The 18549-nt window shown below is 43.4% G+C and overlaps 1 protein-coding gene across 2 annotated transcripts in view; it reads left to right on the forward strand.

The window, feature by feature from the left end:
• The first annotated feature begins 703 nt into the window (after positions 1-703).
• LOC147625744 (mRNA-decapping enzyme-like protein) overlaps positions 704-18549 on the forward strand; it is a 40333-nt gene continuing 22487 nt past the window's right edge. The window contains exons 1-6 of one of the 2 annotated variants that reach the window (XM_086817294.1): positions 704-830; positions 981-1405; positions 10261-10301; positions 10376-10425; positions 10670-10814; positions 11133-11189. In XM_086817294.1, coding sequence (XP_086673420.1) covers positions 1256-1405; positions 10261-10301; positions 10376-10425; positions 10670-10814; positions 11133-11189 — 443 coding nt within the window. In that variant the 5' untranslated portion in view covers positions 704-830; positions 981-1255. Of the gene's footprint in view, positions 1406-10260; positions 10302-10375; positions 10426-10669; positions 10815-11132; positions 11190-18549 lie in introns of both variants that reach the window. The other variant, XM_086817295.1, reaches the window with a different exon arrangement.

An 18549-nucleotide genomic window follows, 5' to 3' on the forward strand; every position in this document is an offset into this window, starting at 1 on the left:
ATATAATCCCCGCCTAACCCCCCTCCCCTCCTCCTCTCACTCACACACGCATGCACACACGCATGCACTCATGTGCAAGCACATGAACCATTGCTTATCATGACATTCTTGAACACTTATGATAAGCTAACCACTTGAATAAGACGAGGAATATGCCTTGATTATTTCCCTGATTTTGGCTGAGCTTCATGCATACTAGGGTTCTATCCCTAATATTGATTTGTTGGATGCAGGTGAGTTGTTGGATTGAGAAGAAAAGGCCTCCAAGATTTGGTCCTAAAACTCAGAGATGGTACCGCAAGGAAAAACAGATGGATCACACTTTTGTGGCCTTTATTGAGAACCTAGTTGGCACTAGACCTACTGTCAAGGTGTGGTCAAAGCATGGGGGAATGTTAAAGAAATAGTCTCCCCAGGGCTGCACCACTGAGGCCATGATGGAGGCTTGCTTATTATTGGGGTATCAGATATCTTGGGATCAATCTCGCTTCTTGTGCGAAGATGATAGATAGGAATTTCTTTGTAAAATCTTAAATGAGATCAAAAAGGAGCAGATAATTGTGTTTTTGGGGGTGATGTATGACTGATTTTAAATAGTTAATATAAATATAAATATATATTATTGGTAAAAAAAAAGACGAGGAATGTCTTACTTTATGTGATCAACAGTCCAGTGTATTATAAAGATTCTTGCCTTTCAACAGTCTAGTCACACCAGTGTATTATAAAGATTCTTGCCCTTTCCCTCTTTTGCCAGACTCTCAACGGCCTGGATTTCTCGTCCTTCAGGGTTGTAAACCCAGTATCGTTCTGCGCTTCGCTGCATTCTGGTGAAGTCATCACTCAGGAATTAGGGTTTCTGCGTACAGTAGCTTGATTTATGGTCGGATCGGGACTTAACTTCATTGCCAGAGAAAAAACAGTGAGGTTCTCTGTTTTTTAAGGGTCTCATTCGGACATTTTCTGCATTTGTGAAGCAGGGCAGTAGCGTTTCTGTTGACTGCTGTTTGATCTCTGGCTGTTGCGGGATTCTATCTTGATCGTCAGGGCAATGGCTTCTCATCATAGGGTCCCTGATTATCTGGAGTTTGGGATTAATTAGGGTTTGGGCTCAGTTTCGTTCGGAGAGCCAAGGGAAGGGGAGAGACCAGGTAAATAGACAAGCAGAAAGTAAGCAGGGTCAATATTTAGAATTTCCATTATCGAGGGTTTCTTCTGTGTAGCTGGAAGTCAGAACAGAAGCAGGAAAGCAGACATGGCGCAGACTGGTAGATTGATCAATCAGGAAAGCACATGGGAGCTCAACCTAACAGTCCTGCAACGTATTGATCACCATGTTGAAGACATCCTTATCACTGCGGGGCATGTTACCCTGTATGAGTTTGATGTGGACAAATGCCAATGGGTGAGTGATTTTTAATTGATTTTGTTTCATTTCTACAGTCCTGGTCATGCCCCACCAGGCCCCTTAATATCTAGTTTTCAAAATGTAGCATCAACATCCGAATATCTCTAATCATGAAAATTTAGTGGAGCAAGGGGTTGCAGTTACATTTCATGCACCTCCCCCAAAGCTCAAAAGGGCTGGGAGGGGTGAGGTAGATGCTCAATTTTGGTGTAGCCAAAGAGCAACACTTGTGTATGCACGAGGGGCATAGAATGTGAGTTTCTTCTAGTTTATGGATTTTGGATTATCTGGGTTGATTCCTTGATTGTCTGATGCACATCATGCATGGTGCATCAAAACTGTAGGAATTATGAGTGCAGATTTATGCATCTTTTTGTGATCGTGCACGTGTCATGATACTTGGGGCTTACAATAACTTTGGGGTCAAAAACTTGGTTCGCCTTTGTTGGAGATGTTAAGGTTTTGTCGGAGTTGTTGACTGGCAATGAGGGGGTCTTTTTTTCTTGGAGAAGTAGTTATTGTATTAATAGAATACCAGGTTTCAAAGCAAGGCATCTCAGTACATCATACAGTAAGTACACCAGTGTCTTAGACCCCTTGACCTGTAACCAAACCAGAAGCAGCAGCCCCGCCAGCACGGCAAGTGACAGATGTACCCATCTCCAAGTTGGTACGGGTGATGAACATATGCATTCCTCTATTGGTATGCCACCCAGCAATCAATATGGATGCACACATCTCCAAGTCAGTACGGATGCATGCATTTATATCGGTTGCCATGGCCATTGTATCCTATCGGTTGCCATGGCCATTGTACCTATCCTATCGGTATGCGTACACATGTAAGATTGGTACAGAAAGACCAATGGGTGAGTAGCCTAGCGGTGTGGGTTTGTGACCTGGAAGGGGGAGGTCATCTGGTCAAATCCCCATTGGCCTGCGATTGCTATCCGGGCTGCTTTGCGGCCACAATTGTACCGTCTTCATGCGGAAGATTATGCTACCTCAGGGCGGGTTGTAATTCACCGGGTCGGATGTGAGTACTACTTGGTGCCGTCTTGTAAATAATTAACACTTAAAACACTTATGAAATGGAAACAACACAAGACAAAGACAATGCTGAAAATGAACAATTGCAGAGTGACACCACGTTGGGGCTGGAACCGGGCTGACTCCCCCCTCAATACATAGGAGTAACACCGGAGCTCTGATAGAAACTAAGTACACAGACCTTTGTATGAATGTATGTTCTTATGTGTGTGTGTGCATGGGGTGTGTGTGTGGGAGCATATATTGATACCAAGTTCTACACCCACTACTGATGACACTAGTGGAGATGTCGTAGTATTTAGTCCATACTATGCATGATGGAGTTGATGGTTTATTGTCTTGTGGATGACTACCATGAGGTTATAAATTGCACTTTCTTATAAGGTGAATTTGGGCATGTTCCTGGATTCATCTGGGTATATATATATATATATTTTGTACAATGGTCCATGGGCTCTTAAGCCAGATTTTCCATAAACAAGAAATATGAAAGCATGTACCAAACAATATATTCGCGTGTGTAGGGAGGTGTAGCAGGTCGCCCTTCTGATCAGGATCACAGATATGTGCCCTGTTTTGCAAATGGATGAGTGTAGCCATCTATTCAAGCAAAAATGATGGAGAGCTTGTGTAGAGTGAAGATGGCGATTTAGCTTGCGGAGAGGGAGGAAGAAGTCGTGCATGCTCACTTAAGTGCGCACACCCACCCTTTGCTCCTTGGGAGGTCACTGGGTGCCTAGCTCACTGTCACATGCACTCTGCACTGTAGTGCATGGTGACAAACTGGCTCATCATCAGCAGTGCAACATCTGTACATTATTAGAACCTAGTAGGATGATATTTGTCGTACGCCATGACCCCATTGTATATCCTCAGTCCAGGATAAGTCAGGCACGAGCTACGTAGGTCATTCTCAGCCATAGTCAGTTAGTCAGTCTAAGTCCCTTAACCCACTTAAAGAGACGCATTCATGCATATACAGTCAGTAGAAACCTTAGGGTTTGCATCAGAAAGCATCTTGCATATTGCACAACATTCATGCATAGCATCTAGACCATTGCAGGAACCTCAGATAGCATCCAAGATTTATATAAGATTTTTTTGGTATTTTTCCCAGCATTTTTAGCATTTTATACATCATTTAGACATTTTATTTGAACATGTGCAGTGGGCCAGCACTGTAGCTAGCCGACTGGCACATCTTGTCCATATAAATAGAGGCTTTGCATAATCATTCATTCATTCATCATATTCAGCAAAGGAGCAATCAAGCGCTTGTCATCTTCAGCCTCAGGAGCATAAGCGGTTGCAGTTTCAGCCCTCTCTCTTTAGCATTTGTCTCCTACAGCCCTAGGTGCCTCAAACGCATAAGCATTTAGCCATCTACATCAGTCAAACGCATCAGTTCAGCGTTCAGCCAGCATTCAGCCTTGCATTTTCTGCATCCACATAGTTTTCAGCATTCATCATATCATCGTTTTGCTCCAGCCTCTTGGTGAAGGTAAAACGCAGCATTCTCATTCATTTACAGCTTTCATATACAGGCTAGAACAGTCCCAAACAGCCCCTCTCTCAGTCCTAGCTTTGCATCCCTCCCTCATACCTTTGGGAAGAGTGCATAGGCTCGAGATTGGACATCTTTGGTGCTTCTACAGCAGTGCATAGTTCAGCCCAACACTTGGTCTTTAGAGGTCTTGCGTTTGGCTTATCGTCAGTCACACGTCAGTCTCTTTAAAGATAATAAAGCAAATACTATCTCGGTAACAGGATAGGGGGCCCTTCAGTGGGTAATTCGGGACCCCATATGGTGTATAGTTCTCATCTCTCTCTCTCTCTCTCTCTCTCATCTCTCTAAAGTTTGAAGTATTGAAGTGGATTGCTAAACTTGCAAAACTCAGGATACAGAAGACGGTGTGAGCATTTGTGTGACAGGATTCTCCAATACGAAGACTTTCGCTGCATGTTACACTCACTTACTGGGTGTCCATCTTGCACACCATACCATAAGGTTGCCCATATACGGTGCTCACCAAGTTGGGCCTAGGCACTTTAATAAATTGTTCACCCAAATTTTAATGTGTGTGAACTTGCAAAGGTTATAAACGTTATAAAGCATTTTAATAAATTAAAACAAAGGTTTGGGGTGCACTTACCACTTGTTCACACGCCACAAAACATGTCGGAATACAGGGCATTCTCACGGTTCTCAGAGGCGTCCCAAGCCCGTGAATTGGACATCCATAGCGAGCAATTGCACAAAAATAGTTCACACAAAAACAATTTCAAACATGCAAACATGTGGAAGCACGGAATTGGGATCCCTGATGCTCCAATCCACACATTGGCCACAAAATGGGCACGAAAATTGGGATTTCTAACAGTCGGATCCACACATTGGCCTCAATATGGGTGGTAGGAATGTTGTCTAGCCCATGTAAAAGGGCACGAGACAGGAGAGGACCATTTGGGTGGCCAAATGGTGACATCCCCTTGGCTTCTAAATAGTTGTCCTCAACTGAAAAGCATCGAGGTATGCATGAAGAAGTTGCGGAGAGCCAATGACGTATTCTTCGTCAACCCACTTTGCATCAAATAGGAAGATAGTTTTTGAATTTCACAGGGTATCGCATGGAAAGCCCTTGCCACCAAGTAGCTTTCTCTTCTTGTGAAATACTATTTGCTCTGGCTGAAGGATCTCTTCAAGCTCATCAATCTTTGATGGCTCTTTTGTGATGTGCTTCTGCGGGTCTAGCCCCATGTACTTCCGTAATAAACTCACATGAAATGCATTGTGAATCCTCCAATGATGTTGCATGTAGAAGCTCTGGGAGTCTTCTTTCAGCCCTAAACACCATCTTGGAACATGTTGATGCAAAACGCACACAGAAGAGAGAGGAGAGACAGAGAGCGATAGCTGAGTTTCCGTATATTCATAATGTACAAAAAGGTAGTACAAATCTTATAGCCATAGGCTGAAAGAAAGTGAAGCAAATATAAAACACAGATGTAGGCCCAGGTACAAGACCTGTAAATGCTGGAAACTGATGTTTATTACTGAAATCTGAGCACGAGGAAAGCCCGTAGGTGCTGCACAATGGTGAGAAGCAGTAGCAGCTGCTAATGACCTCAACTGAATGTTGAAAAATGAGATGAATTGGGGGAAAGGGAGCCAGCCCTTATATATTCCCCCAAGATGCTGGAGCAGGTCGACAGCATGGCAGTAGCATAAAATGCTACAAAAAATGCCTAAAAATACCAAAAAATGGTAGAAAAATGTTGAATAATCTCTGCTAAGATATGCCAATGCAGGGCCTCATAAATGGCCAATACAAGTATGAAAAAAGGTGATGTAGACCCTCTGGAGATGACATAATCCAACACCTCCTCTTCAGAGGGTTTGTCCAATACCAGCACGCTGAAGTAACACCTCCATAGTAGCTCCTGGAAGTGGTTTGGTGAAGATATCAGCCACATTGTCCTTGGTAGAACAGTAGGCCAGTCGAAGAAGGCCCAACTCGATCTAGTCGCGTACAAAAATGATAATGCACTTCATTATGCTTGGATCGTCCTCGTATCACAGGATTCTGTGCTAGAGGAATAGCACTCTGAGAATCCGAGAAAATAGTTACCGGGGAAGTGTCGGCACAGCACAAATGCTCTAGAATCTGATGAATCCAAAGTGCCTCAGAAGAGGAGAGAAGGTAGGATTTATACTCAGCCTCGATGGAAGGAGAAATAGTCCTCTGCTTTTGAGACTTCCAAGAAACCAATCCAGAACCAAGCATGAAGCAATGTCTAGATGTAGACCTCCGAGTATCAATACAGCCTACCCAATTAGAATCTGTGAAGCCAACCAAATCATCACGACGAGTAGGTGATGCCATAATCTGAAGTACCTCGAAGATAACGAAGAACTCTCAAAGCTGCCTACCAATGAGACCTTCGAGCGGTTGATGAGAACTGGCTGAGGACACTCATAGCATAGGAGATGTCTGGACGGGTGTTGGCAAGGTAAAGCAATGAGCCTACAATCTGCCGGTACTCTGTGGAATCCACCAAGGGTGTATCATCCTCCTTAGATAACTTGGCATTCGGATCCATGGGACAAGAGAGAGGTGTACAAGATGACCATTAAATTGGTCAAGATGGCATCCTCCATGGGGCAACCAGAGGCTAACCCTAAGGAGGCAACAAGATAAAGAAGAGAAGATCAGAACAGAACCAGATTTTGGAGCATTTACTGTGGAATATCGTGTGGAGGGACACAGGGAATATTCCTCTCGGTTGCAGCATTTATGTGATTTATTTGACAACAAGTTCTTCATTTCTTGGTCAAGATGACCATTAAATTCAAGCACATGGTGAAGGTCTTTCTTGCACAAGTGTTCAATCTGGTCTTTTTGTCCTTTTTCCCTCACAAGGCTGCCTTCATGAAAAGGTAGACACCCTAGTCTAGTCCTAGATCTATGACCCAACTCATACATAGTTGAATGATCAAAACGATGAGCCCTTGTGCCCTTTTATAGGGCATGAACTTTCCTATGGACTGGCTGACTGTCGGTCGGCCAGGTCCTGGACAAAGTCCATCAGATTTGCTGCAGCTGACATGTGATTATTTCTTCATACATTTGGCCGAGAGCCCTTGACTCTTCCATATGGTCCTTCTGCCCAAACTAACAGCAACAACTCCTAAATCTGGTCATATTCGGGTTCTTTATCTTGTTGCCCCTTCAAGAAATAGCTCTGAGAATAGCCTGCACATGTCTTGCACATGACAAATGATCAGGTAATGCTAACCTGAAAGCAACTTCATCGATCTACTTGATCACCTTGAAGGCGCATTATGCTTGGTAGAAAGCTTAGGGCATGCTCTCTCTTTCCCTGGCCTCTTGCGAAGTCTTGCTTTCTCAACTTTCAGGCTTCAACAATACCCAATCTTCTCTTTAATGTCCATTGGCCTTTTATGCTTGTCAACAGCCCTTTTATGCTTATCTTGAGACGTGGCAATGGCTGTTCCGGCGCCCGCACTTGTGTGCAAAGGCAACATCAAGATCTTGAATATACTCATTGGCATCAAATATCTCATCCTTGGTGTGAAGGATGGGTGGCAAGATCACCTTGCCATAGACGATCTCAAAGGGGGCCTTTCCCATGGATGCATGTACCGTGTGTTGTTGTAGGCAAGCTCTACAAGGGGACTAGCAGTCACCTATCCAATTGTAGTCCAGACAATTAAACAAATAAACCAGAGCTAGAGTGCTTCAAAACAAAAAGGAGAACGATACCTGTTGGCCCCAAAGCTTGGTGCCCCTTTCGGTATTTCTTTATTCAATTTCAATGGAAAAGCTTAACTGAGTACAACAAAGCCAATCAAGGAAAAGAAACCTGCATGTCCAATCTGGCAACCCTCAAGACCTCTTAGCATAGAGGATACACATACAGATCTGTGTCCTACAAAAGCAACACACTGCTGTCTCCTCTAATCAACCAAGACAATGCAATAGGGAAGCCTTGAGCATGCATTTGGCTGTTCGATGATCATAGCCTCAAACTCAGCCAAAGAACAAATCCACCATCTAACTCTGTTTCCACCCTTCAAACTGCCACACCCCTCCTCTCACAAAGGCCCAGAAGAAACAACTCTGAAGCAGTCATAAGCCAGTGGAAACAGAGAGAAAGATATTCAGTAGGTACACTGCTATCCCTCAGTCCAATCCTCCTCAAAAACACCAGCCCTGAGAGTATAGAGTATGCTGTCCTGAAATTGCAGCCACCCGCCTTTGCCCTCCAGAGCTCACATGAGGGGAAGAGAGAGAGAGAGAGAGAGAGAGAGAGAGAGAGAGAGACAGAGAGAGAGAGAGAGAGAGAGAAGGATTCAGGCTGCGCTTGCTGTCCTGACAACCGTTTGTACTAGTTGTCCCGCACCAGCTGTCCTGTATAGACCTGCACTAGCCGACCTCCTGCGCTAGCTGCCTTGTACAGATCTGCACTAGCTGACCTGCGCCAACTGCCCTGTAGCCGACTGTACCAGTTGCCCTGCGCCAGCTGACCTGCAATAGCCGCCTGTGCCAACTGTCCAGCAGCCGCCTGTACCAGTTGGCCTCCACCGCCTGTAGCAGATGTCCTGCAGCAGCAGCCGCTTGCACCAGCTGGCTTACACCGACCTGCACGGATCTCTAAAACCGATATTCTAAGCTCTATTTGACATTCTCCTTTTTAGAGTTCCTTAATAGCTCTTTGTATTCATTTCCTTAGTTATCCAAGTCCTTTGTTGTACCCATGTCCCAGGGTTGTTTCTCGCACCGGTACGAATCAATTCGTACCATATGGTTTGTACGATATTGTACGGTTTCGTACAAAAATATAAATCCTGCTCAATGAAGATCCCAAATGCAAAGTACTTTGCAACTTTCGTGTCCACTCAATATTCCGTATGGGGTTGCTGAGAGACCTAAAAAATCTGGCAAGGTAGATTGGTAGGATGAGAGAAGCTTGCTACATCACTTGGAGATCCCTTGTATAGGTAGGCTAGACAGTCGGATCCTCAAGTTATGTACGAGGGAGAAGATTTGGACAGGGCCATTTTGATCTACAGAGGAGTCCCTAAACCTATCACCCTAGATGCACTGCCTGTATTTGTGCAAGGACGGTCCCTTAGTCAAAAAGGCTACGCCGGGAGACCTTTGGTATCGCATTACCCATACAGGCTCTTTTTTGGAGACAATTGGGAGATCCAACCGGGAGACACATCTCCATATTCTTGTTCCTCAAGCACTGTAGACTCTTCCCCTCCCCAACCTTTCCTCACATTCAAGCTTGAAGCTCCATAGTTTGTAAGTGTAAAAAAAAACCGTATTTTATCGTACGGTATCCCAAAATTCCATATCGTACCAAAAGTTCCCGAACGGTATCGTATCGTATGGTATTGTATTTTCGTACCGTGACAACTATGGTTGTACCCTTGTTTTCTTCATGAGAAATCTATGAACATGGCTAGCTGCTACTTTTGAAAATTGTTCTCTTTGAAGTTTTTCCGAGTTTGTATGCTGTAAATTTATTGCATTCTTTACTCTATTTGTCTATCTTGTAACTTGTTCGCAACATAATTAATGTCTCATTTCTATCTAAACTCTATCTCATGATGACGTGTCGTTCTTGTTCCCATTCCGAGTACAAACGTCCCCGTTTTCCGATCCGAAGTTGGGCCTTGTTCCCGTTCACGTTCCACGTTCCATGTGACTATGACTCCAAGTCTTGCACCTGCTGTACAGATATGTCCACGTGGCATCCAAGTGCGGGATACCCGTGACAACCACCTTTTGGGGCAGTAAACAGCCAGGATTAATGGTAGTATTTAACCCTAGGTAGTTAGAAGCTAGAGGACATAACCTAGCAGTTTGGCATTTTACTGGTATTTTGGCATTTATTTGTCGAAGGACCTAGCTGACTACAGTCCATCTGGCCGACTGCAGCATAGGGGCATTTAGGAGCCTATAAATAGGCAAGTTCACTTCCTTTTATATTCATTTGATCCCTGATAGGTGGGATAGGTCTTAGGCTTAGGTGTTTTCCTTTTGGAGGCCATGTTGGCTAGGATCTATGTACATCTTGATACATATATAGAGAGAACACTGTATCAGCAACATCTCTCTCTCTTCTCTCTGTTCATCTTTGCGTTTTGCACAGTGCTTAAGACATGCAGTTTCCGTATTTTACAGCTAGAGATCCACGCTTCCCATTGACATGTGAATCTGGTTTTGGTTCTTGATTTCTCTCTCACATTGCTATTTCTGCTTTTATAGAGCCGAAAGGATGTGGAAGGGTCACTATTTGTAGTGAAAAGGTGAGCTATGGTTTTCGCAGTTAAATTTTACATCATACTGTGGCTTCTATTTGAATTGTGGAATGTCATTGCAGGAGGACGAAACCTCGTTTTCAGTTTATTGTCATGAACCGAAGGAGCACAGGTGTGCATGGAAGGGCATTCTTTTCTATTTTCTTTGGGGGGAGAGGTTACAAAGGGCCAGATTAAACTTTTAATATTAGCATTATTAAAATCTTGCCTAATTAAGGCACTTTATTGGTGGTTTCTCCTTAACATGATTAGCATTCCTCATAGTGTCTCAACATTTCTGCCATGGCTAAATATGGAGTAGAACCTGTTGCCTGCATTGTCATAGAGTAGCTGCTTATATGTTAATTTACATGCAGAGAATTTGGTTGAGAATTTGCTTGATGATTTTGAGTACGAGGTGCAAGTACCGTACTTGCTCTACCGCAATGCTGTGCAGGAGGTCAATGGCATCTGGTTCTACAATTCTCGGGAATGTGAAGAGGTTGCTAATTTGTTTTCACGGTACTAACAACCTGCTCAATCTCTTTTATATAATGTGGTTTAAGGCCTAAAGTATGAGAGTGTATGGAGGAGGGGGGTGGGAGAGAGGGAGAGACTTTGCATAATTATTGCACTGCAAAATGGTCACCCAAATAATTGACAAATTAGCAGTACAAAATGGTTGCCCATGCCATTTATAATCTTGGTATGCGTCCCATACACTTTAGTTTGCATTATGGCAGAATTCAAAGTGCTTTTCATCTTTCAATGTTGCGTACTGTGGTCACTGGTGATAAGCGTCGAACTTCAAGCTGATGGTTTTGACCTTGGTTTTTGTAGGATCTTGAATGCTTATTCTAAGAATCCCCCAAAGCGAAAGGTGTTCTCTCCTCAGGGGTAAGCTAAAGATCCTCATAGTAAAAGTCTTAAAGTTGTTAAATTGCTGCCAAATTACTTGCTGATAAATTATTTATTTGAATCATTTTATATTTCGTAAAAAAGAAGTGAAATACTTCAACATAGTGTAAAATACTTCTGAAAACTATTGAAAACTCCTTGACAACACTGCGAAGGTGAGAGATATTCTCCTTAGAGTGACATCGGAGAATGTGCATGATCAACTTTAGTCTTGCATGAGGTTTTGAAAATTGCATTTCGCAATTTGAGTAACACATGTTCACAAAAGGTCACATGCACCATTCCCCTAAAGCAGGTGCATGTGACATACCCTTTTTTTTTTTTGGGGGGGGGGGGGGGGGGTATCGTAAACAGTGGAGTGCTAGCATTTGCAAGCTCTGTTTATAGAGGGACAGTGGCCTTGAGTTGAGATGAGGTTAGCGAGCTGTGGAGGAAAAGTTTCGCTGGATTTTTGACTGCGTTTTGGACAGCCAGACCGACCAGAAGTGGGTGTTCAGGTGTGTACAAGCGGGGAAAACATGCCAGGAGCTTTGTGGGTGGCTACACGTGTGAAGACAGCAGGCTGGGTACAGTTGGGCAGGGGCCGACCAGCCTCTCTGTCCCCTATGTGAAGGGTATTTGGTGTTGGAAATTGGAGATCAATTTATTCAAGATTAACTAAGCCTACTCCTAATTACACAGAGCTACATCTTGATAAGCGTGAGACACACAATAAACAAGGAAAAAGTGTTCTATATATTAGGTGAGGGAAATACCCCTTTTATTTTACAAAGCTTCAGCCCAAAATAGTGAACTCGCATGACTCCTCTAACTCTTTTTGACCTTGGCTTGAGTGTCAATGCCTATTGGCTAGGGTTTATAGAGATAAAAAAGAGTGCGGCGGAATCACACATACAACACACACGTGTCCTAAACTATTGCTCTGTATTATGTGCAAAAGTGAAGTAATACAACTGAAATTCAAGTACAAGATGTGGTTGAGAATGAAGACGTCAAATCGTCAAATGACAATCCGCACATTGCCTAAGATCTCCTTGACCCACCTGTATTGCAGAGTGACTCTCTGTAGGTTCTGATTGTTGAGGAATGGAGATGAATATGATGATTTTCCTATGTGCGCTTTTCTAGGTCCCATCATTGCTGGTTGGCATGTTTTATCAATGTCGGGGCATGTTGCCCAGCCTGCCATGTCATGACCTGCCATGTGGCACTTGCGCTTGCCCATGGGTTGCGCACTCTAGGTGCTGTCCAGGACTCCACGTTTATATACGGGTGAGGCGTGTCAAATTCTCCCCTACTTGCATTGGAGCTTGAAAGAGTGCACAGAGCGGAAGCAAAGTGGCACTAGAGTGTGTTGAATAGAGAGTGCAAGAGAGAGAGAGATATGGAGCAACTATGCTGAATATACTGAAACAAAACATTCCCAAGCAAGAGACACAAGTAGTCTCATAAGTGAGGGAGCAAAAGATGTACAAGACAAGATGAAAAAGTGAGAGGCAAGCCCACCTATTTATAGGTGGGGAGAGCTGGCCGACTAGACAACAGTAGTTGGCCGACTGGGAAAATACTATACGGGCTGGGAAAAATCCCAGAAAAATATGTAAAATAGGGTGGCCAGCCCACAATCAAGGGCCATGCAAAAGGGACCAAAAGGACACCAGAAATGGGTAGAAACTGGGGATGAATGTGCTAACAGAGCTGTCCTCAGCTGCATGGTGTCCAAGGCAAAGATCCAAGCAAAGCTCATCCATGGTATCCAAAATCCTAAGCATTGCGAGATCGCTTTGTGTCTAGTGCGGGGGCTCACATTCCGTCCTCGTTGCGTCAGCACAAAGATATGCAAAGAAACCTGCGGATGACCAACTCTCGTTTGATCCAACACTTATCGTTTGTCCAACCATCCAAGAAAAAACATTGTAGACCGCCGAGTATCCTGTGGTAGTCCACGTGAAGACCACTTCTAAGAATGGCCCAACAAAACTCTTCTATCCATGATCCCGTCAGTAATGCACCGACTCAGCTAGATCACAATACCTACTTGTACCAACTTCAGTGCGCTTTGAAGGAAGAAAGTAGAACCAAGAGCAGTACTCCTTAGAAGAGTTACACCAAATCTGCATCCATTGGTACAGCTTGGCACTTGTATTCTAGATCACCATCTCCTTGTGGAACATACTCCCAAGTAATACATTTGCTGATACATCAAAGAAAAAACTCTGGACTATTGTCGGTATAGTTTCCAAGAAATTTGAGCACTATGAAGACACCATTGGCATATCCTCCCAAGGTGAAGGCAAATTTGGTGACACGTCCTCCTGCGGTGCCTCTGTGACACCAAAGGCCAGACATTGAAGAAACTCCACCCAATGCAAATGGCAAGCGAGGAGTCTTGGACTAGCTTCGAAACTGAAGCAACCGTCGCTGAGGCCAAAGATTTTCCACCTAGTGGAGACGCCAAATGTAAAGACTTTTCCTGTGAGACCATGCTGGAAACTTCCTCTGTTCAAGTGGCATGATGCAATGAAGCATCCTGGGTGTTTGCTCAACCCAAGAAATGAAAAAAGTTGTGATGCTCACACTTTCATTTCCTTCGTACTCATCCTCTCTTTCTGAAGAAGCTTCTTCCTCAGATTGCTTCTCCAAGGTCCTCGGATAATCGTTTGTGATGTGCTCGGTGGAGTCACACTTGAAACATTGACTGGCTAGTTGCTTGGCTCGAAACTACTCTTGAGAGAGTCCTCCCCGAGTTAAAGGTAACTTTTTTCTCAATTCCATTAAATCTAAATTGCCGTTCACTTTTTGGATCCTTGATCCTCTCAGGGATTCTAGATTCCTTTTCCACAGAATCTAGGAATAAATTAATCATTAGTATTCACATTCATTCAACTAAGTATGTTTCTGGTCTTTTTCGGGGAAATCCCTTTCTCGTTCAGAATGTACTCCAAGATTCTGTTTTTCACGAATCTAGACGTATACTTCAGTTAAAGGGGTTTCAAAAATTTCTTTTTTTTGAATAAAAATTATCCATGTTTTCTCGATATATTCATATGAATATTTTCACATTCTTTCTCAAATTTCTATTAAAAAAAAGATATACTCAATATTCTTCTTTTTGAATAAAAGATTCATGGGCATGGACATTTCTTCCAAAGTGAACACCCACTTACGTCCAATTTCCTTCTTTTTCTTAGGCAAAGGCACTAACTCCCATGTTGCATTTGCACCCAATGCTACCATCTCCTTATCCATGGCATCTTCCCATTTTTTATTTCCAAGTGCATGCTCAAAACAAGTGGACTCCAACTCCTACATTGCTTTCACCATGTAAGCATAATGATGGGTTGTATATCCATTTATAAGGTATCTAACCCTCATAGAACTATGTACAGTTCTTATCCTTGTTGGCATCTAGACACCATTGTAGCTATGGAGGCTTGAAGATCATTATGGTGGGTATGTGGAGAGGGATGAAACTTGGAGAGAGAAGAAGGTTTAAGCCATAGCAATGGTTGTACAAGATGAAGAGAGAGAGAGAAAGTAAGAGAGAGAGAGAGAGAGAGAGAGAGAGAGAGAGATGAGATACTCAAGCCAAGAGAGAGCAAGCTTGCATAACTCAAATGATATTCACTGTGATATTGAACTTATCTTTTGACCCTTAATAGGAGGGTGTTCACACCTTGTAAGGACGCTTGACCAGACTTCAGACTAACTCTCAAATACCCAACAAACCCCCCTTCCAAGTGATGGTGGAGTTGCAGGTTGCAATCCATTCACAAACTTACGCATTTTCATTAGTGGTGGAATGGGAGTATAAGAAGTAAATTTTAATGATACGGTTGAAAAGTTGTTAAGATAAGATGCCACATTCTCATCGACTTTCTGCTTTACCTCATCCCATTCCTTTTGCACATCTGCTTCAAAGTTTGGGGGTAGAAACTTCTTGTTGAACATAGTCTTGAAGTTAGTCCATGTCTTCGGCTCGGTCCCTTCTCGTACCACTTTAAGCCACCAATTCAAGGTGGCATCCTTCAAATGCATGCGAACCATTCGAAGCTTTGACTTTTCGGAGTAGTCGTCTCCTCCTAAATGTTGGAATTAGGGTTGCAGGAAAGCACACAAAGCTTGGAGAAGAAGAAGCAAGAATGCACACAACACACAGTGTATTAGATTGTGTCAATGTACAAAGATAAGTTAGCCCTAGAATTATGGGCGTATATACAAGCCGGGGGAAAAAACCTCCTAAGGAGGGAAAAAGTGTCCCGGCGGTCCCAAGTGTGTTCACACACATCACTGCCTATATATATGGCAACAAATCCCCCCTGGGAGTGATGGTGTGAACGAGAGCTGGCACTCATGTATAGGGAAGTGCCATGCCCGAAGTAGATTAGTCCATAAAGGGGAGCAAGCCCAAAGCTTTGCGGAAAGCTTCAAACTTCTCACGAGAAAGCGCCTTTGTGAAAAGATTGGCGAGGTTGCCCTGTGTTGGCACATATGCCAAGCTGATCTCTCCTGTTGAGAGTCTCTCCCTGACATAGTGATAATGCACCTCAATGTGCTTTGTGCGAGCATGAAAAACTGGGTTTCTCGCAACTACCAATGCGCTCTGACTGTCAGTGTAGATAGAGGTGGCAGACTCAGACTCCTGTCCAACACCCAAGTCAGCCATAAGCCGTCTGAGCCACACACACTCAACCGTAGCTGTGAAAGCTGCCCTGTACTCAGCTTCACAACTAGAAGTGGCCACAGTAGGTTGCTTCTTGCTCAACCAAGATATGCATGAGCTACCGAGCATGAAACAAAAACCACTTGTGGACACTCTTGTGTCATAGCAACCAGCCCAATGTGAGTCCGAAAAAGCATGTAAATCTGGCGGCAACGATTCCCCCTTGGGATAAAATAACCCAAGATATATGGTGCCACTCAAGTAGCGAAAGATGCGTTTAACTGCCTTCCAATGCTGAGACCCTGGGCTATGCATAAACCTGCTCACCTGTGAGACTACCAACTGAATGTCCGACCTCGTAATGCATACATAAATGAGGCAACCAACAGCTGTCTGATAGAGTGTGACATCAAAGTGATCTCCAGCATCATGAAGACTCAACTTTAAACCTGTCTCCATTGGAGTAGCAATAGGCTTGCAGTCTTCAAGGCCAAATCTCCGCAACAATGTCTCAATATACTTTGTCTGACACAAAGCAATACTCAATATACTTTGTCTGACACAAAGCAATACCTCCATCACACTGCTTAAATTGTATTCCCAAATAATGATGCAAATGCCCCAAATTTGACATCTCAAAAGAGGCATTCAAACCAGCCTTAAAATCAGCAATATGACTCTCATTTGGTCCTGTGAGCAGCATGTCATCGACATAGAGAGCAATGATTAGATGTACATCATCCCCACGTTTAACATACAAAGTGCTTTCTGTTGGACTATTCTGAAAACCATGTGCAGTCAAATATGCATGTATCTTTTCATACCAAGCTCGTGGAGCTTGCTTTAAACCATACAAAGCCTTTTTCAACCTGCACACTTTGTTTTCCTGCCCTCTTTGAACAAAACCACGAGGCTGCGATACATACACCTCCTCATGCAAATCTCCATTCAAGAATGCAGTCTTTATGTCCAACTGATGTACATTCCAACCATTATGAGCTACCAATGCACAAATGCTACGAATGGTAGTCATACGACAAGTGGGAGCAAAGGTCTCATCAAAATCAATGCCCTTTTCTTGAGCATAACCCTTTGCAACAAGTCTAGCCTTATAGCGATCAACACTGCCATCTGGCTTTCGTTTCAACTTCAAAACTCACTTACATCCAATGACCTTTTTACCAATAGGCAAATCACACAAAGACCATGTACCATTCTTCATTATAGCATCATATTCACTTTGCATTGCAGCCAACCAATTTTCTGATTTTTGTGCCTCATCAAATGAAAGAGGTTCTTCCTCTTCACACATACTAGACACAGCCAAAGCATAACAATCTGATGCATAAGAGGCATGCTGAAAACCTGAACGAGTACGACTAGAAATAGGTGCATCAATTTTACTATCACGCAAGGTTTGCACCAACCATTTAGGCATACCTCTAGCTTGCTCATTTTCAGCCCTATCCTCATAAATTACATCCTGTAAATCTGCATCAGAAATAGGCTGATCTATGATGTCGTTTAAAATCTGCATAGACTGAATATTTGCCTCATTAGGACTTACATTTGAATTCCCACCTGTAAACAGAGGCAACAACGTATCAAATACATCCCGTGAGCTCACACCTGTCTCTTTGGTACATGATAACAAAGGTTGCATAGCATCTTCCACAAAAACAATATCTCGACTAATCAAGATACGCTTTGACTGCGGATGATACAATCTGTAATCCTTGCTCTCAGCACTGTAACCAACAAAAATGCATTTTGACAACCTTATCATCCAATTTTCTATCTTGTTGCACAGGCACTAAAGCATAGGCCAAGCAACCAAAGACACGTAAGTGACCAATGGAAGGCTTCTTGCCATACCAAGCTTCGTATGGAGTAACAGACTGCAAGGCCAAGCAACCAAAGACACGCAAGTGACCAATAGAAGGCTTCCTGCCATGCCAAGCTTCGTATGGAGTAACAGACTGTAAGGCCTTAGTGGGACACCTGTTGAGTACATATGCAGCACACATGACAGCCTCAAGCCAAAACGCATGTGGCAAAGCTTGGCTCTTGACCATACATCGTGCCATCTCCATAAGTGACCTGTTTTTCCTCTCAGCAACACCATTTTGCTGAGGGGTATACGGCACTGTACATTTGTGTTTTATCCCACGACTAGCTAGAAATGCATCAAACTCTTTAGACATGTACTCCCCCCCTCGATCAGAACGGAGGGTATCCACAGTACAATTGGATACATTTTCAACCATAAGCAAAAACTATTTGAAGTTCAAAAACACTTCGGACTTTGCTTTCACTGGATATACCCATGCATGCCTTGAGTAATCATCAATGAAAGTCACGAAGTACAAGTGTTTACTAAATGATGGAGTTTGCATAGGCCCACATACATCACTATGTATAAGTTGCAATTTGCGCGTGGCCCGCACAGAACCATCCTTTGGAAACGCAAAACGCTGCATTTTGCCCAAAATACAGCCTTCACAAACATGTTTTAATGGTGTCTCAAGAGGGGGCAATGAAGCAACCATATCAAATTTTTGCAAACGCAGTAAACTAGCAAAGTTCAGATGACCAAAACGAGCATGCCATAGTTTTGCATCTGAAACTGCCTTTTCATCAGAAACTGCATTTGCTGAGTCTTCCACACACTTGTCA

The sequence above is a fragment of the Cibotium barometz genome, chromosome 23, assembly GCF_041138505.1.
Source record: "Cibotium barometz isolate CiBa-2024 chromosome 23, ASM4113850v1, whole genome shotgun sequence".
NCBI lineage: Eukaryota > Viridiplantae > Streptophyta > Polypodiopsida > Cyatheales > Cibotiaceae > Cibotium > Cibotium barometz.